Source organism: Cottoperca gobio, chromosome 6 (genome assembly GCF_900634415.1).
Source record: "Cottoperca gobio chromosome 6, fCotGob3.1, whole genome shotgun sequence".
In the NCBI taxonomy this organism is placed as follows: Eukaryota; Metazoa; Chordata; class Actinopteri; order Perciformes; family Bovichtidae; genus Cottoperca; species Cottoperca gobio.
The window spans coordinates 20,676,208-20,698,066 of NC_041360.1; the positions used below are offsets into that span (position 1 = coordinate 20,676,208).

The following is a 21,859-nucleotide window of genomic DNA, read 5'->3' on the forward strand; positions in this document are numbered from 1 at the left end:
GATGACGTACAGTCTGTATACTTACTGGTGTACACACAGCTTCCTCCCCAGTGTGGATGTCCAATAGATGGTCGCTGATCATACAGGTATCCTCAGTTCTGTCAGTGGCTTCATTCACCAATGTTTCAATACCTCTGTAATAATACGGGTGATCGTTAAAAGTTAAATAGACCGCTTTTACTCAAACTACAGAATAAAATGGGGAAGCCTGTTATAAACATTGAATCTATACTTAATTAAGCTAATGAGGTGTAATTAGCTAAAGTTATTAATACTACAAACAATAACACATATCGGCTAGGGCCTGGTGTAAACTAGTTACATACAGTAGGCCGAGACCAATTATGGCTTTATGCTTGAAACAATAAATACAGTAAACAAGTAGCACGGCTTACCTTTGCTCTCTCCTTTTTGGCGAATGCATTTCGCCGTCTCTTTGGTGGAGGACTCTGCACCGACGGACGTGTTTGAGTCGGCGTGCTGGCTTGTGCTGGCTGGGGTCTCGGCAGTATTGTAGGCACAGCCTCTGCGTTCAGTTTTAAATTCTTTTTGAATCTCATTTCCTTGGCGAGCATAGTTTGTTCGAAACACGATCTCTCAAAGTGCTGCCCACAAATCGTCGGTTTCATCGACGCACTTGTCTTGTCCATAAACGCGACATTTTATCCTCTTTTGGCCACAGAAAGTTAGATTTGGAGACGGCCCCACATCCCCATACAACACATCGCTTGCCAAGTATTCTTGCCGATCGATTGTTGTCCGTTCTTTCTCATAATAATTGACAGCAGTCTGCTGGACGCTTCAACGCAGACGAACACTGGCGGCGGCTGTATTCTACTTGTGATGTCATCGCCTAAACATTGCCGAAGTGGATGTTCCCGGCGCAGCGATCGATTGTTGTTAGCGAAAGTCATTTTTATGCTGTTATGATCGTGATTTATTAAGAATACATCAATAATAAAAGAATATATATGGCACATTTCACAATAGAAATGCAACCTCTATCACATACCAAGCCCAATAACACTGACGAAAACAATCTTTAAAGATCTTTAAAGATAGTGTCAGAGTCTATTCGGACCGGGTAGACGAGGTACCTTCGTTGTTTAGTTTGCTGTAATGATGCTGTAGAGTAGGGATGTCAAACATACGGCCCGCGGGCCAAAACCAGCCCGCCAGAGGGTCCAATCCGGCCCACAGGATGACTTTGCAAAGTGTAAAAATTACAGAGAAGACATTAACTGCAATTTTTCAATAAAAGTAACTTAACCTTCTTCCTTAATAGTTCCCACTTTAGTTTGTATGGTGTGGTGTGTGAGGATTACTACACAGATGTGGAAATGAATGTACATTTAAAATAATTGTAATAAAATAAGTTGTGTTGATCACAAAGTATAATATTATATTGATACCTGTGACTAAATGTGTTGTGCCTTTGTAGATACACTGTGATCTGTAAGTTGTAATGCTCATGTGTAAATGATAAACTGAGCCATAATATTGTTGAAATTGCAATTTCAGGTTGTTCATAATGTTTTGTAAAAATATAGTTCATTAAATGTGAACATTTTCAGAATGTACTTTGGAGTTGTCGCTATTTACAGGTTGTTATGCTATGATATGATTTTACTGGTCAAATTGGGCTGTATGTGGCCCCTGAACTAAAATGAGTTTGACTCCACTGCTGTAGAATGAAATCAGTGCCTGTTGTGCTGCATCAGGGTGATGTCACAAACGTTGTTTAGGTGTAAAGCAGAAACCTCTAAATCAAGTGAAAAAGGTAATCCAATTTCATTAGATAAAAGATCCAAAGCTCATGTTGATATTCCAGAGTGGTCTGCTGGCACACACGGTGATACATGCTGCATTCTGAAGCCTTGATTAAAAGTCTGCTGTAGCCCACCATTCATCTCAAGACAAGTGAGGGATTGCATTGCATTTATATGAGTGACAACTTGTAATTCTACTTTACTTGGAATTTCTTGTTCCAGTAAATCAAAAGAATGGATCCCCAGACGTGGACCTCTGTTTCTGTTCAGTCATACAAGATTAACTCCGACTCCCTTCGACATGTCCCACACATTGCATTACAACGTACAGCAAGCAGGCATAGAGGCTATTGAAGCTCAGAAAACTCCAGCTGTTTGCGGCTCAGTTTGCTCATTCACATGCAATTCTAAATCACATGAATGCTGTAGGAAGCACTGAGGAGGAATGAACTCTCTTTTAGGTGATTGTCAGTGAACACGATGTCCAACCGGGGGAACCTCCTAATTATCATCCCCATCTCCCTGCTAAACCCTGTGGTGTCTTTGGAGAGGGTTCGAAAAGGACATGGTTGTCCATTATACTTTCATCTCAGATTGGACCCCCGGTATACAATAAGCTGACTACAATTCGGTCATCAGAGCAGGCACGCGGCTGTCTTCTGTATACAGAGATCACGGGAAATGTGACACAGGTGTCTTCCTGCTTCCTCACATGGCATGCAGGCCTGTCGCCTGGGGGCCGGGGGTAAACGACTGTCCTAAGTGTTTGTGTCTCTGAATCATAAACTACTTAGGACTTTGAGAAAACATGTTGAGTTGGTCCAATTAAGAAAGTAATGACTTCAGTGAGGCAATTTACAGCACAAAAGCTGGAGACATGCAGGGCAAGCCCTGGAGGAGGTCATGTCGTCTTCTGCTTTTCCTGCACTCACCTCCTTTTTCTCTTCCTTCCCACATCCCCATCTGGTTTATCTTTAGAGCCGAGCGTAGAATTAGACCTTGGAATGAGAAGGAACCAAGGGAAATACGGTTTTCGTAAACCTAGGTCCTGTTTTTGTCGTTTGGCCATTATTCCAAGTCCGACAAGGCAAAACATATGAGAAGTCAGATGATCAGTTTAAAACACATCCCTGGGTTAGTTTGGAAAGGCAAAACAATCATGACGCAAACTGTCTGTGGTAAACATCCATCACAGTTAAACAGCATAACATGCGTTTCATAGTTGTGAGCACTCTTTAGGTGCGATAAGGGATTATTACCAACATGTTTTGGGGGCACTAACACTCAGTCTTTATGTATGTCTTTGTATTTTTTGCACACTGGGAAAGAGTTGCACTCTGAATCTCGTTGTACTTTTTGTAAAATGACAATAAAAGGCTTTAACTTTAACTTTCAGTTTTACCTCCAAATAAGGTGGTCTACATAATCATGGCAGACAATCTGACTGCTTGTGCTTCTTCTTGTTCAATGTCGCTTTGTTCCCAAGATCTCAGCAGTTACTTTGGTGAGTAACTTTATCATAACCCATGGAAATGAAGGGAATGACCTAATTACTGCAGTTAATAATTTGTGATTATCCCCAAAATGTCCACCTTCCTACGAATGATCTGCTCACCCACTGAAAGGTTCCTGTCAGCAAAACTTGTGGAATCTGCAAAGCCGAGCCACTTATGCTCTTTAACCCTTTGCTTTGTGTTTTCATTGGTGCTTTTAGCCACGCCTAAACCATCTTTTAATTACCCAGAAACACTCATCCCCCCCCCGTGCCTACATCAACAAGGTCACCGAGGGGACAGAAGAATGCGCAAGTAACACAGCAAATGCACCGGAATCTGTTCAGCGAAAGAAAAACCCCAGAAGTTTGAACCTAATTAACAGCAGCTCAAACCAACCACACACCCACAACTTCAACAAAGCATCTCGGCAACAGAAGGATTATGAGAACTCCATTAACCGGTGGGGTCATTGTAGTCTTGTACACAATGCAGTGTGTAAGTGTTCCAATTGTAAATGCTATTACTTCCGCTCTATGAAACAGATTGCATTAACGAAAAGCACAAAGTGACTTATTCTCCAGCATTTACAATGACAGTTAGGACATACGACAATATGATATTGTTTTTTACAAAGAAAAGTATCCAACCTTTAAGCTTGTGTGTATAAAGTTCTTCAGCTTTACATTTACTCTTTGTCTTTAGTAAGACAACACCCTCAGTGTCTTGTTCTTGTTTCTGTAAACAGGCACCACATCTTAAGTCTGCTCATAAATGAAAGTTAGATACAGTATTGTGTGGTCTTAATCCTGACAAGTACAACATCCTGAGATCAGACAAACAGCCGTTCTGTCCCCCGGGACCGACTTCACTCCTGTGGTTATGGATCCTGACAACTCAGTTGAGCTACAAAAAAAAAGATCCAGGGACTGTGTTCCTGCACCGTAACAACTGGCATCAAAGGAAAAGGGGAACATGGGGCTATGATAATAATGGAAAGTGTTTTGACATCCAGGTTTAAGTAATTATTGGATTTAGATAAGAGGGGAATTCCATCCGATGTGAGGTAAAACAAACAAAACAGAAGATTGTAAATTATTCCACCAACAGCAGAAGTCCCACTGTAGCCTCGGGGCGGGTGTAGCACACTTACATTACATCATGGATGTAATCACACATGGAACAATGGAAAAATGCATGTTGGTACAGTGCTGTAGAGCCCTGTAGCCTCCCTGCAAGGTCAACATTAGGGCAGAAGGAATTTACTGCACAGGAGGAAAAAGTACATTTCTGTATTTATTTCTTGCATTTCTTTTATTCAATTAAAGTTTGAGTCTTCAGTAAAAAAAAGCAAAAGAAAGGTGCGTAAACTAATGTATTGTAAGTGAATGAATATGTAGCCATGAAATGCTGTGTTCCTGACACCAAACCAACTGTGACTCAACTTGTTCCACATCCTCTCCGTCTGTGTGTTCTCTAATTAGAAATGTTACAACAAAATGTAACATGTAATCATGGCCTGCCAGGCACTGGTCTTTTTTTTTCCAGATGCAGGTGGAGACAAATACAAATTCTATTAAAGTATACTCTGGGTTTGAACAAGCAGATGCACACACCGCATTCATACAATAGCATAAACAAAAGTCGTGTGGATTACTATTGTAACTGTTGATATAAGATTGTCTTTGCACTTAATCTGCTCATCATTTTGTCCGTACTCTGTTTCACAAGGAGCAGAGTATCCAAAGGTAGAGCCTCTCAGACCAGCACTCCTTAGGAAATACCACTATCTTTGGTCAATTCTGCAGCACAAGATTTATATGCAACACCAATGGAAGCAGTGCGTCCTATAGACAGAAATAAGAGGGTCCAAGTAGTGGATGGGTGTGCAGCGAGTCTGACTTTCAAGGCCAAATACGATTCAATAAATGCTAAACATGTAAACTTGATAGGGGATTATCAAACAACTTAAAGCGAAGAGTCTCTCCTTCCATGTTATCTTATTCTTTCTTTCAAAAAAAAAAAGTTCAGTCCTTTTCCACTTATTATGCCAAAAGTGTTTCTGTCTTTTCCCAGTCGCTAATCTATCTTTCTTCTCCTCAACATGTTCCTCCAGTGTGGCGCAGAGGGAGACAAAGTGCACTCCCTGCCCTTTGACCTGGTGCTTACCGTCTGAAAGGACATTAGAAGTAATGACACCTCTTCAGAGATCACAAGAAATGGCTGCTCTGTTACCCACAGACATTATTCCTCACATACCAAGCAGCCCTCAAACACCCCCCCCCCCCCCTTTATCCTACCTACAGAAACACGGTGTTTGCAAACGTACAAATGCCATTACACTTAAAATATATGACCCATAAAAACCCCGGTGAGTAGCTCTCTCTTTTGGCATCTGTCCTGAGGACCTGTGTGGTGGTTATGTGTTTATGGAGAGAATATAGGTTTACAACTGCCAGTGAGCATTCCCGGGTTTAGTGATGCACATCAATCACTTTGCAAAGTTTGTGGCGTGAGCCTGTTGCTGTATCCTGACATAGCTGGAGACTCTGATGAGCTATACTCTCCACTCCGTCTTAATTGACCGTTTGCTAATAGAAAACTGTCCAATCATAGCTTTGCAACCATAGCTAGGCACAGCAGCTCTATCATGCTTTGGATTTCGACACTTGTCGAAGTCGTGTGCATGGGGCTGTATAAGAGTGATTCTTTGTAAAGAAAAGGATGCATTCACTTTGTAGCATTCCCTCACTGTGTGGGAGCAGGCGCTGGATGCTACTATACGTTTGCCAAAGTAATAGTTAGTCTTTAAAGCCTTAAGCATAAATCTAACGTTGTTGCAAGTTAAGCTTCCATGAATTCTGATTTTACATTTTTTCTTGCACAACACACACTACACTTACACACTAGAAGGGCTGACGAGCTCTACACTGCCATACAACAACCATGCTGCTCCTTTATTTACATGTCTTCCAAATTGATGATTAACTGGTGAGGATACTGACATTTCTTCCTGGTATATGTGGCTATCAAGTGCATTGCTCTCGTTCCAAAAAGGATTTGGAAAGATCGACAGGCGTAGCGACAGTAACTGAGGGGGCCAAGCGCTTAGCGAAGGGTCAATTGTCTACAGGTAACATAGAGTTACCCTCCCTCTCTTGCTCCTCTCCTCGCTGTAACAGATGCAGAGAAAAGAAGGTGACCAGTGCACTACAGAGAGCAAACAGTGTTATCCAGCCTCCTCCAGACCTAGCGGCATGCGTCCCTGATAGCATCTGTACTCTATCAATGACAGGCGGGGTGTGGCATTGCAGATTCAAGGCTTTGGGGAGTGTGTGTACATTTTGTGTGCCTATCTTGATGGATGTGGGGCAGTTAGTGGTGGTATGTAGTGGGGGGGTCCCAGATGAACAAACACTCAACGTGATCTGTCAGGAAGGGAATGGAAATGGCCGACCGTAACCTTACTTCACCTATACTTCACCTATAGTTTTTGTGAATGGGACCAGTGTAGCTGTCTAATGTCTGCAAATAACTGCAGTTCAACTAGAGAGAGCACAGACCTCCGCCAAGGCCAAATTCCCTATCTCAGATTGTTAACTAAAATAAAAAATGATTTGGGTCTTCTCCAAAATGTAAAGGGTTCTTTCTTGGCCCATGCTACACCCTTCCACCAACTGTCGTAAAAATCAGGCCAGTAGTTCTTTGACTTTGTCTTTACTTCTGACAATATTTCTTACCGTACATAATTACCAATAAAATATGTATTAACTCTAATCTCAGTTGTCATGCGAATGTAATCACTACATTATTATCAGTACATCACACCAAACTAAATGATGTAGTCCAACCTGTGTGCAGATCACTCTACTCTGGGCAGGATTTGCCTCTCACCCAGCGACTGTCATAATGATAATCCCAGGCCTGTAATCTGTAGGACTCAGTTTCCCAACAGTGCCACAGTCTGTACTTGCAGCTCCCTCTGCGGACTCTGACACTGACAGTCGTCTTCAGCGAGCACTTCTGCCTCGGCTTTTGATCTACTCTTCAATTACACCATGTAGCAATCATCTCCACATCCCAAACATGGTGATTGAAGTTAAAAGGATTCACACTGATAATTTACCAACACACTCGGCTATGTTAGGCAGCCACATTTCAGAAAGCTGAGTTTTAAGGGAGTTTACAACTTTGTCAGTTTTGATCCTTTAATCTATAATTTTAGATTTTTTTTCTTTTTCCGGTTAATTTCCATGCCCTACAGTAGTACCTGTACCTGGCTACATACTGTAACACGCAGAGCTATAGTCAACACTGTGTGTTTTGGTTTCTGATGACATCCTCAGATTTACATGACAGGTAAGTGCTCGGAAATGGGGCCCCTGTTCCGAACATCCACAAGCCTTCCTTTATGTGACAGGTTTTTCCTTCTTGAGGGTTCAACATACAGAACATACAACACATGACATAATCAGCTCCTTTCTAGGTATTGCAAAGGGATTGAGAAATGTGTGATCCTGCAATTGGTTCCCATGTACAACACATGTATTGTTTCTAGTTTATGATAACTGTTTATTTCAAGCTTAATTGCTGAGATAGGGTACAGTGATTTTGGTCAAAACTGTCTTTGGGCCCCACAGGACAGGCTTTATGTCCAGTTAGATATGTCGCCAGACTTCTTCTAAGTCCATATTTCAAGACTGGATAAGTCAGAAAAAGCTTCCAAGGGCTTTGAGAAATCTTGTGTATCTGTTCAGTATCACATAATCTATAACTGACTGGAAATGTCATGTGACCACTTCATATTTACTAGATATTTGACACAACATGATCGGGACCAATGGAAAAGGAACTGCAGGATGTACATGTGCATATTGGCATCCGGTCCAATCCAGTATACAGCCGCTTATTTCAAGTGACTGAAGACATCTTAGGTCATGTGAAGACATCCGCTGAAGAAGGCCATGAGATACAGTCAAAAGCTTTTAAAACAGACACCAAGCGAACCTTGAGTTAAGTTATACTGCTTGTGCTAATTTGATTAAAAATAAATAAATAAATCAGAAAATATGCTCGTGACGGGAAGCAGCATCAACAAAAGAGTCATTTATTTCCCTACCTCTCACACGCATAGCCATCCCGTCCACCATTGTTGTGCTGTTTAATCCATAGACTAAGTCTGTGTGGTGGATGTGCTCAATCCTCCATATCATCCACAGCCACCTGCATTCTGAGCTGTTCTTATTTATAGTCCACTAAACATCGCCACCAACAGTTTTCACTTCGGATAAAGGATAAATCCATGGGATTAGGATGATTCAGCATTTTAAGTGTGCTTTATAATGATGGTGGGGCGTTAACGCCAAGTGTAATCAATGCACAAGACATTACGGCTTTAGTTTCGGAGTTTGGGTGGGATGAATCGCATGATAAAAACTCATAATCTTCGCTATAATGAATGGCAACTCAATGTTTGTGCTTCTGAGCGGTGATTATGAGATTCATGATTAGAGCACAAAGGGAACACAATCCTGGTGACTTAGGGTTATTATTTAATTTTATATATCCATTATTTATTACAATGGACTAAGCAAGTTTTAACAGAGAATGTAATTGAAAGGGAGCATACAGGGTGATTTTATAACCACTGACTGATTCAACTATTAAGAAGAAGCCTAAAAAGATGATTTGGACAAAAAACATTCTGTTATTTCTCATTTGTTTGTGCGTACGCCAAGTGTACACAAACTCCCTATTAAACTAATATGTCTGGATAATTTCCATGTGAGTCATTAAAGTGTTCTACGCTGTATTTGTGTTAGATATTATTTCAGCCACCAGAGAGCAAACAGGCAAACCTTAACAAAAAACAAGTTACAGTGCATGTCAATGTGTCAACCTCTTTATTTCTCTTCTTTACTGAAGCCCTTAACTTCATCCATCAGCCTGTCGTGACATGTTTTCAAGAAAAAGTGAGGAACAAATAAGGTGGAGCATTGTTTTATAGTTTCAAGAATAAACCACCTGTGGCGGTTTTTTGTCATTTGTGAGCTGAGAGTATTCTCAAGGCCTCAAAGCTGAGGTCTAGACCTGCTTTGAAGTCTCAGAGGAGCTCATTGTGAGAGATGGCAACAACCATTCCAATTCGCCTTGGGTTATTTATCCAACTAAAGACTGGTATTTTCAAGAGTATTACAGGATGACAATACAAGGGGAAAAACCAAGAAAAGAGAGATCAGAAAACCTTCAACAAATTAGGAATTTGTAAACCATTAAACAAATCTGCTTTTGTATGCAGCGACTCCCGCAGATTAGTGTCCCGGCCCACCTGGGGTTGAAACCCTCTTCACATCTCAAAGAAAGTTCCTCTCAAGTGTTGTTGGCATATCTCATGGAAACTTGCATGGCGCAAGTAAGAATGAACTAACTCACATGTCAGTGAGTTGACCCTTGACTCCTCAGTGGCCCGTGGGCAGCTCATCAGAGTCTGCCATTGTCAAAGACGAAACCTAATGTTCCTTCTCTCAGAATCAAAAGATGAAGTAACTAACAAGCCTGTTTTTTTCTCTTCCACTCATCTGTGTATTGAGATTCCTGCTTTGTTGGTAATGTAAGGGAATTGTTAGCAATTGGAACACATGTGTTGCTGGTCTCTTTGCGGCTGTGAAGCGATGGATTAGCACTGACTAGCGTTGGATTATAGGGTCCCTGCTGGGATGTCAAAGGGCCACGCTGGCTCCTTTCACCTCCGCCCTCAGCGGAGCAAAGCATCAGTGGCAGGGGTTACCTACCATCAATGATTTTATTCAAGAAGATCAGAAGGCCTTTTCAGCATTCACGGTCACTATTGACCTGCAGCAATCCTCCATTCCCATGAATTACGCCCCAGTTATATATTGGCGAGGCCACACTAAAGGATCCCCCAGAGAAATCTGGATCCAAACAATGAGGGTTATAGGCTCAACAAGAACCACCTTGCAGTTTAGAGCTTTGACCACAGGGAAGTGAGGCATTGTGTACATACAATACAAAGTGGCAGCTCTCATTATATCAACAGATTTTAATTAGTATGAAGGATGGAAACTAAATTAAAGTTAAAGTAAACAAAAATGACTTGGTTTGAAATTGCTATAATTTGATTAAACATACAGTATTAACAAAAATAAAAAAAGTAAAATATTGATCTACAGTATCATTCATTGTAACTTCCAGTTTGACTAATGAGTGGGCATTTAGCCAGGAAAGCTCTGTTGAAATCCAGATCATAACTTTGATAAATAAGAACATAAGATGAAGACTAGCAACAAGCTAATGCTACACGTGCCTCCGGAGATAGTTCGGACCCTGCCCAACATGGACACATTACTGCTGGGCATGAAAGAAAGGATCATTTCCAAACTTTTAGACCAACTCTCTGATGACTGTGCCATGATAGATCGACATGACCAGACATGACTAAACTGTTTTGGATAAGAGGTTAAAACAACCTTAGTTTAACATGTTGACCTTACAATAGGTGGTGATGGCCTGGTGGTCTAGTGGTATGCCATCCAAACAAAATACTAAAAGATTGGGAGTTCAATACCAGGGCTGCCACCATTGTACCTCTAAGCAAGGTACTTAACCCTGAGTTGCTCCAGTGAGACTGTCCCTGTAGTTACTACAATGTAAGTTGCTCTGGATAAGAGTGTCTGCTAAATGAACTGTAATGTAAAAAGGCTAAGAGTCAGCTCTCCATTCATCTCAGTGTACAGCCCCATGTTGTATTTCTTACTATGAAACATCATACACAACAAGTCATCAAGATGGTCTTGCTTCATGCACTTTCAAGTGTGCATACATTTCAATGCCAATACAAGAGGGTGTTGGTCTGTAACATTCAACAGCACGGCCTTGCAGTCAGCACAACTGAGAGTGGAAACAGACTGCTAAAAGACTTCACTTGTGAATTTTGACACTCTGGTCATCTAAATGCTGGCTGTGGAATTTAATTTAATTTTGTATTGAAGTTAGAAGTTAGAAGAAGTTAGTATTTCAGAGTAAGTAAATGACTCCATTTTCATCAATAAAATATAATAAATATACTTAAAAGTTTGTGTCTTTGTGTCTGGCCATGTTAAATTCAGGTGCTTGCGTGCATGGCTTTGCATTGCATGACTCGTGGCTTTTTGCCAGATGTCCCAGAATACACCCGACTAACAAGTAGCCTTCAAGCAGTGGAGATGCCAGGAGAGGCTTTTTTTTCTCATGCTGGTGCGCTCGGCTGGACAGATAATTTTGGGATTGTGGCCAGAGATTTTTTGAGGGAATATGAGAGGGCAACCTCCTGCAATCAGGCAGTGTCGGTGACCACTCGAGTGCAACGCAACAGCGAGCTGCCACTCAAGATGCCGCCAGATCATTCCTTAGAAGTAGACTCCTGATGAGCTGTTGATGTGTGTGTGTGTCTGCGTGTGTGTTTTATAGGCCCAGGGAAAAGACTGGACGAGCAAACAGCTGCTACAGATATTTCCCTGGATGTGGAAGCAATTACAAATGGCAGTGCATAAGTTAGTACTTTTAAACACCAAAATGACTTTCATTTCTGGTTGACTTTAATCATATTTCCACACATTATATGAACCCCAGTCGTTTGCAAGCTCTGCTCAAAATTATGTTTTGAATTTGTTTTCTAGGGACATCACCATTTCCTTTATATATTTGATTTCATGTTTGATCCATATCCAGTTTTCTAATGTCTAAGCATGTGTTAATGTTGACCGCATTGGTCAATTATAAGGAGTTGCAAGCCACTACTGCCCTCTATGTGTTACATAGGTAACTACAGCCTCCTCCTTTAAACTAAATCAGCATACTGAACGTGCTACAATGTGGCAGGGCTCTAACTGCAAATGCAGCTTTGCATTTACTTGTAGTTCAAATACAAACAAAATACAAAACAAAACTGATGAAATGATGTCCACTCCTAGGGGGCTTTTCCTTTAAAAAACAACAACAACAACATTAAACTTGCTCAACATTGCTCCAGTTTGAGACTTCCTGCAGTGAACTCTCAATGTCCATCAGTGGCACACTGCTAACAGCCTTGTATGGCAGGCAGTGGGCATACAGACATACATTGAAGCTCTTCTATTCGACCCTCATGCTGTGCCCATACCCCCTGTTGCTTTTCTCTGTCTCCCCAAGCGGGTCCTCCCATTCATTTGGCTCATTTGAATTCCAACATGGGATACCTCCGATGAGCCGGACGAACTGTTACACTACACGACGAGACTGTTAATTAATCACAGCGACTGTACACGTTGCCTCTGAGGTGTTGACTTGTGCACATAAATCTGCCAGTTAGCTTCTAATGAGTTGGACGCACCTGTCTGAAGCCAGTAATTACTCAAAGAGACGCTTGCAGACATACATCAGAGGGTGTTTTGCTGTGCCGTCGTATTTTAGGTGTTTAACAGTTAATTACTTACAAGCCTTAGTGTTCAGCCTGAGAAGCGGTGTGCACAGAGGAAGGACAATAACAAACACACATTCAGTTTAAGCAAGGACAGTTGTGCTTATGTATTATCATAGAAGTGGAGACACAGAGCTAAGAATCTTTTTGTATTATACCTGGCTTGATTACCTATTTATTACTACATTCTAATTTATTTTATCGTTCCTCAGTATAAGTTTTTATTTGTACTCGGGTCTCCCTTGAGAATAAGATCCCGATTGGACTCGCAATATTTCAAAAATAATAAATTGTTCTACACTTTAAGGCTATTTCCAAAATCCTCAACGACATGCAAAGAATGTTTGCTCCAGAATAAAAAACGTTTTTAGCTTGAATCTTATGACATGCAGCAACATTTAAAAGGTTTCATTGCAGTAATATGTATTTGTATTGATATTATTTTCCATTTTCATACATTTAAATATTTTTTTGTTGTATAAATTGATTAAGTTTAGTTCCACCAAACATTTTCGTTTTAACATCTTAGTTTCAACTTGAAAAAAAACGTTTTTATTTGTAATGTGCAGCAAAATATTTTGGGAATCTTTGAGGATTCGGGTAAAACCTTCAAGACCAGGTCAAGGTAATACATGAGAAGCACAAACTATCTGGCCTACTGTGTCCAGCACCGGCTCTCATTTCATGTGTCCTTATTTACCCCGGAGATTTCCTGGACATCATATGACTTCCTCTGATCACTTCCTCCACCTGCAGAGTTTCTCACTGGTGATTTAAGCCTCTCTGGCACTTCTCCCGCCTCTGCCCTTGTTCCCAAACCGCGGGGGGACGTCTCCCTTTCTGCTCTCCCTCGCAACCTTCCTCCCTCCTCACTATCAGATCCTCTCGCCCTCCTTCTTTCCTCCTCTCTCATAGTTATTGTGTGCCCTCTCTTATGTTCGCTATCTTTTTTCCCGGTTTTGCTCCTCTCTCTCTTGTTTTCTTGCTCTTTTTCTTTCCTCACTCACTCTCTCCTCCCTCGCTCCTCCACATCAGCTCACTCCCATCTCCCAGCTCACCACAGGAGAGCCCAGAGTTTGGCCTTGCTCTCCGTCTCTGCGTGTGAACTGTGTTGGGATGCTGCCACTAAGGTTAGAGGAGGCATGCAGGAGACGAAGGCACTTCAAAGAATCTCTTGCAAACACAGGTGCGAGGGCTATCCCACACCAGCAGATGCAATGACAGCATTAACCCGAAAGCTCAGCGGCTTGCGGTTGCAGGTCTCTGTCAAACGTGAGGCTCCTTTGAAGGAAATATCTTTACATTACAAATATAACAGCCATTGCTCATCCCCCTTCTGGCGTGTGTTTACACCCCCATGTAGCACACACAGGTGGGCAGGCACACACTAGAACAAAAGTGCAGATACACAGTCACTTTCATAAAGATACACACACACATGCACCCACGTACATACACACTCATAAAACAAATGTGTTTTATGACAAACAACCACTGATGAGCTCCCATTAAGATCATAAATTCAGGATTATGTGTTTGTAAAAGCCTGTATCAAACATCAGGGATACACACTCTTGGCCACCACAATTGCAGTAATAGCTCTCATTATGCTGTTCCACACAAAATAACTTAATTGCAGTTTGTTTACACATGTGGTGAAGTCTCCTTTTCATGTAATTCCGACCATGTGCATGCATTGTCAGAAGATATAAAAAGTCCATTAGGGAAAAGCATGTAGTCCCTCTTAGTTTATGACTCACTAAGGAATTACAAGAGAGCTTTTATTATAAAGTGTATCACGATGGTGTCATCCACCTTGCCTAAAAACAGAATACACAGGCCTGCGTGTGACAGCGGACTCTCTCGGCTTAGATCTTACTGTATTTTTTGCATGAGTATAAACTGAAATGACGCTCAGCTGTGATAAATCATGCAAAGGTCGCCCGTCATCATCGGGACTGATCAAAGATTTATTTTTAAATCAAATGTGACGTTCAAGGATTATTTTTGCATGTGTTGTGGGTGATGTGTGGTGTCGCTGCATTAGTGATGGCCATATGCTTTCGGGTGAGTGTTTTCAATAACTTCATACCGCTTTCCGAAAACAAAGAGTCACACATACCAATAGTATTAAAAAACGTCATCGGTTTTTAATTACATTTTTAAATTCTGTTTCAATCGACTGTATGTGTCACATAGTTTCAAGATGACTTGTTTTTAGCTTTCTGTTATATTACATTCATTGGTCCAAAGGAACTTACAATAAGTGCATTCAAGGAAGATGGCTATATGCCATAAAATATGATACCTTCATACAAAGGAGTGACCAATTCATGACTAGGAATATTACTCAAAGAGTTTAGCCATACTAGCAGCGTGGCTCACTGGATGTCAATGACGGTCGGTCCAGACTGAAATGTCTCAACAACTATTGGACGGATTGTCATGACGTTCATGCCCCATTCAGGATGAATCATCATAACTTCAATGATGCCCTGACTTTTCCTTTAGCTCCACCCTCAGGTCACCAAACACCTGCTGAAACTAACAATGATAACCCCAGCTGTTAGCATGCTAACGAGGCTAGACGACGGTGATGAAAATGGTAAACTTTATACCTGCTAAACATCAGCATGTTAGCATTGTTATAAGCATACATCTTGGTTTTTAACTGTTATAAAATGGTTTCACATGATTAGTTTTAAAAGTATGATATTTTTTCACACACACTACCCCCCACCCATCCAGCTTAGACAGCCAGGCCCTCCGGACCCACATGAAACTGATCACAATTCAACAAGCAGTTTAAACACACCATAAACAGATCAAGTATTGCTGCTACACATAGGATAAAGGACACTGTAAGCACTTTGGTAAACAAATACATTTGTTTACCAAATTACAGATGGTGATGTTGGGTTTGATGAGGTTGTTAGAATAAGTCTAAAGCGGTGTGTTGTGTTATCCAGTTCATCCAGTCATACCACTCATCAATCCATATCCATGGATGTAAAAACAGATCAAGTACTGCCGACAGAAAGAGAACTGTGAAAGAGCAAGAAAATTAAAACGCACGATCCACAGTTACTTGAAGTGTTACTTCAGTTCTATTAAATCAGATAATGTATTAAATCAGTTGCTTGCTGACAACAGCAGAGCTACAGCATGTCCAGTTAGAACACAGAGGCAATGTCCAGAGGAGTGGACATTGCCTCTGTGTTCTTCCAAGTGGCAAAGATATGTTTATGTGGGCGATGAATGAGTGTTGACTCTGTATACTCTCTCAGGTATGTAATACAAATATACAGTACGTACGTACGTACAGTACACACACACACACGTACTAAGTCAGTTCTTAGTTGAATGACCTATAATTACATTTTCAAGGCTTCTTGGGTATAACATGACAAACTTTGCACCCCTGGATTTGGGGATTTTCTGGCCTTCTTCTTTGCAGATCCTCCCAAGATCAGAAGCGTTCGATTGGGTTCAAATGTGGGCTCTGGCTGGTCCACTCAAGGACATTCAGAGTTCCCTAAAACACTCCTGCATTGTATTGGTGTGCTTAGGGTCATTGTCGTCTTGGAAGTTGAACATTTAACCCAGTCTGAATACTTCCTCCACACTGCAGGTATGTTGAACAATAAATACACAAATGCACAGGTAGACAGTGTAGCACATATGGTATGGTGGCCCTCCTGTGTCATGTTTATGTTTGTTATTAAAAAACAGATTGACACTTTCCTGTTAAGAGTAATCCCTGTAAAGAAATGACATAATTTAGAAAATCATATTGTCAGTAACACTCAAACAAACTGGTTTAAAAAGGGAATTATCGTTATTGTCCACTAGAAGGCACTGTCATACTACATGCATGTAGGCAGTGCAAGCACAGGATCTCTGTCTGTCTTTCTGTTTGTCTCCTTAGCCTGATACGGTAACACAATAAACTAAAAACACATCTACATATTGGACAAACTGTGCTCTTACCGACATCTGGAGGGCAAACAGTACAGAGTGTACTTTTTTTTATTTTTTTACCTTCACTGCTTGTATTTCCGCATGTGGGTGGAGACTTCAAAGTGGGACAGGCATGCTTGTGTTACGTTTGGGGAAGTTGCTCAACATCGGAAATAACATATTTTACTGGACTGTGAGCAAAATGTCAGTTTGTGGTGTTCTGATTTCATGGGTGCACCCAATGGCGGACTAGTAGGACCAATAACAGCGCTGTAAGTTGCACACCATGTCAGTCTAAAACACAAACTCAGGTTGTGTCAGTATTTTGTCGAAGAATGAACAATTCAGTAACTCCCTCTACTTACATCCGCAACCTCAGTTATACTTTACGTCGCAAATTGTCCGACTTTTTGGACCCTCAAGACAGGTGGATAGATGTTATTGTCTCGATACGGAAGCCGAGTGGTGAGTTGAGGTACTCTCAGCATCATGTGAGGTAGGTGATCATGGCAGACGAGCTGATGTAATTACTGTGTTATTGTTTCAGTTTAGCTCGAGAATGCTAGTATATACATATATCTGTCTATTTTATATGTGATCTGTCTATCTACTGCGTTTCTCTCTCAGGCGTTTTGAAGGCCTTGTGGGGGAAAGTCCCACAGTGGCTCTGCTGGCTGACTGGGGGACCACCAACAGTACAGTGGGAGACCTTGTGGACATTTTGAAGAGTCACAAGTTACTGGCTGCTGCTAGTATCCTGCTACCTGGTATGATTAAAAAAAACGCTTTTATAACAATCACAGATTACATAATAGAGACACAACCCTATCTATTAAGAGTCAATGGTAATAGTCTGCAATATTTGACAGTGTTGTATAACTCACACACTCAACACCTACATCATCCTCAATAAAACAGTTTTCCAATGTTTGTTAGTTTTTTTCATTTTGGTCAGACAGTTAAATACATCAGTCCAATATGTTCAGTGAGTGAACAGCAACTCACTCATACTTCATTAATTAAAGTCACACCGAGGGAAGAGCTACTTTCCATCTGCAGTCTACAGGCAGGTAGACACAAACACTATCGAATCATGATGTAGGCCACATTGCCTTAAAGGTCAAGTGATCCCTGGGGAAAAAGATGCAAAACTGCAATAGCAAAGAGCACTTAGTACCAAAGGTATTGGTAAAACTTCAACCTGAAAAATAATAATGGCTTTCATAAATGCCAGTGGAAGAATTGTGAAAAATACAGATACTGACTTAACCTGTATTATTAATTAGATTTTATTTGTCATACAATGACATGGCCTTCTTCATGTGGGATTACATTGTGACATACAATACCACATAGAAAGAAATACTTACATAAATTGCCATTTATGATCAAAAAGACAAATGAAACAATTGCCGTACAACACATAAGGGGGAAGAATACTGCTACTACTTCACATCTACACATAGATAATAAAATCTCAGAATTTTACAAAAGTAATCACAACCATTTTAAGGTATTAAGATTATGCTTGTGACACCATATCAACAAAATAACTCATTTTAATTTGTTTTCATCCACACCCAGTGGAAGAGTTTGTCTCAGCAGAGACACAGCCGGCGTGTCCAGCAGTACAAACATACAGCGCCCTTCCAACTCGACGAGTGGAAGAGATGGAGACACAGCCACCACCTGACAGCTCCGTCCTGCAGCCTCAGATTCTACTGGAGAGCAGTGAGCCAGAACACACAGGTGCTCTTCTTTCAAGTTGAGTTCAAGATCATTTTTATGAGATATGTTAACACAGTCGCCTGAAGAGAGGCTAGTATGAATATAATGCTGCTTCTGTGAAAGAATGACCAGCAGGTGGCAGCACTGGGAAGTTAACCACAACACTTCAAATGACACTTTTCTGTGTGTCTCTCATTAGGTTTCTCCAGTTTCTTGTACAATGAGTTGATGCAGATTACAGGCAATTTTGATGACCGGCCCATATCAGACGGCGGCAGCAGACTCGGAGAGGGAGGCTTTGGCACCGTGTACAAAGGTCTCCTTAATGACAAACCTGTTGCAGTGAAAAAGCTCAATCCTGTAAGTGAAACATATTTGTATGCCAATCTCATACTTTTGCAGAACTTGTAAATCACAACGCAAAATATAATCTCATTTAGATGGATGACGTCTCCCTGGACGAGCTGCAAGTTCAGTTCAACCAAGAAATCCAGACTCTGAAAGCGTACGTGTTCTGCCCATATCCTTGTTAATCAGGTTGGTCCAAAGCCAAAAAACGGCTTTGGACCAGCAAATACCTTCAGATTGAATAGATACTTACTTCCCAGATTTTGTAATTAGCAAGCAAATATTCTCCCAAAATGTCGAACAATTTCTTTAAGCTCAACATAGACTCATATATTTGCAGATGTGGTTTGATGAGATTTGTTCCACAGGTTGAAACATGAAAACTTGGTTGACATGGTTGGATTTTCTTCTGATGGACAGCACCCGTGTTTGGTGTATGCCCTCATGGTCAATGGTTCTGTGCTCGACCGACTAGCTTGCTTGGTAAGCACCATTTTTTTTTTTTTTTACAAATACAGACTCTGTCTTCTAGTGCTTGTGCTTTTTACACAGATACATTTGATTGTATGCGTTTCGTCAGGAGGAAAGTCGTTCACTGTCCTGGCGACAGAGGTGTTTGATAGCTGAAGGGACAGCGAGAGGCTTGGAGTATCTGCACAGCAACCATCATGTCCACAGAGATGTTAAAAGGTACATGAAGTGAGGTGTTTCTTCATTATCAAGGCCCTTTTTATATTATCCAGTCTTTTCGCTAAACTAAGTTTATAATAGCTTCATAACAGAGGGATATGAGAGTGTCCAACATGTCCAATTATATCTGAGGTATATAGTTTCACATTTTAGGACATTTTTAGGATTTTATATACATTAGACAAGATATAATGTGCTCATTTAGTGAGTTTTCGAGGAACTGGTATGTGGATTGTGTTACCTTCGGGCAGAGCTAGACTAGCTATGTGCATTTTGATGTTATACTGTTGTCATAATCTTTCTTTCTTTTCTTTCTTGTTAGTGCAAATATCCTGTTAGATGAAACATTTGTGGCAAAAATCTCAGACTTTGGGCTGACGAGAGCATCGGCCAAGCGGACATCAACAACCATAATGACGGAGAGGATTGTGGGTACCCGTGCATATATGGCACCCGAGGCGCTGAGAGGAGAGATCACATCAAAATCTGATATCTTCAGCTTCGGAGTGGTAGACTTTCTACAGACACACACACGCACCTGAGTGCATGCACGCACACACTGAGGGGGATATTATGTCAGGAAAAAGCAAACTGCTTCAGTAATGTAAAAATATTGAACACAACTCAGCAGTTTACTTAAGTGCAAGGTTCCCTCAAAGTACTGACACACACATAATTGCAGGACATAAACATTATAGTATACATTTCTTCCCATTTGTGAAAATAGAGCTCTGTTATGTATCATCTGTCATTATTAAAAATAAAAAAAATCCAAATCAGTCGTGGGCTGCAGCTGTACTGTATTAGCAGCTGTAAATGTCAAACACAATATTCATTGTAGGACATGCGTTGAATGATTTATGGGATCAGCAGTGTATAAAACCGCCTGACCTTACCATATAGTGCAGTATATACAGCGTGTATGTCTTATTAGGGCAGCTGTGGAAACACTGCAGTGTCTGTGAAGCTACCTGGCACATGGCGGAGTAATAAAGGCTTTCTGACATCCCGAGCCACGTGAGTGACCCCATCTCTCTGCCATCTACAGGTGTTGTTGGAAATATTGTCTGGACTCTCGCCAGCCGATGAAAAGCGCGAGCCACAGTTCTTGGTGAGCGGCACAAAAGAGGCTTTCACTGTGTGTCTATCAAGCTGCAGATAACAGTTTATTAAAGGCTCTGCATTTAATTAGTAAAGGCATCGGTTAGTAGTCAAAGAGCGATCTGAAGGGATTCGATCCAGTTTCATCTGTGCTGATCATACGCTCTTCAAATGGTTCTACACGCATCTACAGTGTAGTTCCTCCAGCATGATGAAATCAATAACATTAGCTTGAAAAGTAAGCAATCATTTTTCCTTAAGTCAATACCTTTAGTCACCTGTAGTGAGAGTTCCCCTCCCTCACTCATCACAGATGGAGGTGAGGTATGATATAGATGATGAAGACGAGGAGCTGACTCTTGAAGACTTCCTGGACAAAAAGATGAGCGATTGGGAGCTGAGCCAGGTGGAGAGCGTCTACTCGCTGGCCTGTAACTGCCTCCACGACAGGAAAAACAGACGGCCAGTCGTCAAAGAGGTACAGTGGGGAAGAGACGCCGGCAGATATTAAGATGTTAAGTTTAAGCCATGTGCACTACTTTCTCTGTGTCACCTTCCGCTCCAGGCGCACTGATAAGTCTGGTGAAGGAAGTCCCAGCAAATCCCATGACGCAACCAAAACTAGCCAAGTTATCGAGATACACTGAAGATGTAAAACATCGGAAACATAAATATTTAGTTACATTTTTATAAAAGGTTCAGTAAACTCTTTCCTAAAACAGCTGGGCACTATAGATTTCGGTAAATGTTACCCAAACAGGAGTAAATAGTTTGTATGGGACTATTTTCAGCTGCGGATTTTCTTGCGCCAGTGAGTATTATTGGCTGCAGGACGGTGTACGAGGGATCAACTGTAACACTCTAAATGAAAATGCTACAATGCAAAAGTTCATGTATATTTCATTTGTAGACTGTTTTAGTTATTAACATTAATATTTGTCTTAACAGGTCCTGTTGGAACTAAAAGGAGTTGTCAAATGCATGTTACTGGATTTTACGGCACAGGAGTGAAGCGTAGCATCCCAGAAAGGTCACGGTGCGCACACTGACTCATCCATTTTCTTCTAAAGAGTTTGAGAAATTAATATTACTTGTAGACTGTGAAGGATAGAAATTTTTTTTTTTTGTACTGTCTTTTGTTAAAATAAACTGCATTTAAAAAAAATCTTATTACCTTCATGTTTTATATTTTTAAGAAGAATGTGGCTTAGTTTAGTTACGACAGGTTTGATATCTTAATATAAAGTAATTGTTCTTACCGCAGTGTGTTTGTCATGTATTTATTGTGAAGGAATAAAATCAAAGAAACAGAAAAT

The 21,859-nt window shown here is 41.0% G+C and overlaps 1 protein-coding gene across 2 annotated transcripts; it reads left to right on the plus strand.

Moving 5' to 3' along the window:
- Positions 1 to 16,815: 16,815 nt before the first annotated feature.
- Positions 16,816 to 21,858, plus strand: irak4 (interleukin-1 receptor-associated kinase 4). 2 transcript variants are annotated; one of them, XM_029433341.1, is made up of 11 exons: positions 16,816 to 17,172; positions 17,304 to 17,443; positions 18,261 to 18,440; positions 18,604 to 18,764; positions 18,845 to 18,909; positions 19,121 to 19,235; positions 19,333 to 19,442; positions 19,765 to 19,951; positions 20,491 to 20,553; positions 20,857 to 21,021; positions 21,492 to 21,858. In XM_029433341.1, the coding sequence occupies exons 1-11, from the start codon at positions 17,012 to 17,014 to the stop codon at positions 21,552 to 21,554; spliced, it is 1,410 nt and encodes a 469-aa protein (XP_029289201.1). In that variant the 5' UTR covers positions 16,816 to 17,011; the 3' UTR covers positions 21,555 to 21,858. The 2 variants fall into 2 exon arrangements, with proteins under 2 accessions (XP_029289201.1, XP_029289202.1); XM_029433342.1 differs by having other exon boundaries at positions 18,261 to 18,425.
- Position 21,859: the final 1 nt, after the last annotated feature.

Bases quoted from the DNA above. Each gene is read 5' to 3' on its own strand.
- irak4 (XM_029433341.1), top strand. From the start codon at position 17,012: ATGAACAATTCAGTAACTCCCTCTACTTACATCCGCAACCTCAGTTAT. The intron at 18,765-18,844 runs GTAAGTGAAACA...AATCTCATTTAG, and splicing joins CAGTGAAAAAGCTCAATCCT to ATGGATGACGTCTCCCTGGA. The intron at 19,236-19,332 runs GTAAGCACCATT...GCGTTTCGTCAG, and splicing joins TCGACCGACTAGCTTGCTTG to GAGGAAAGTCGTTCACTGTC.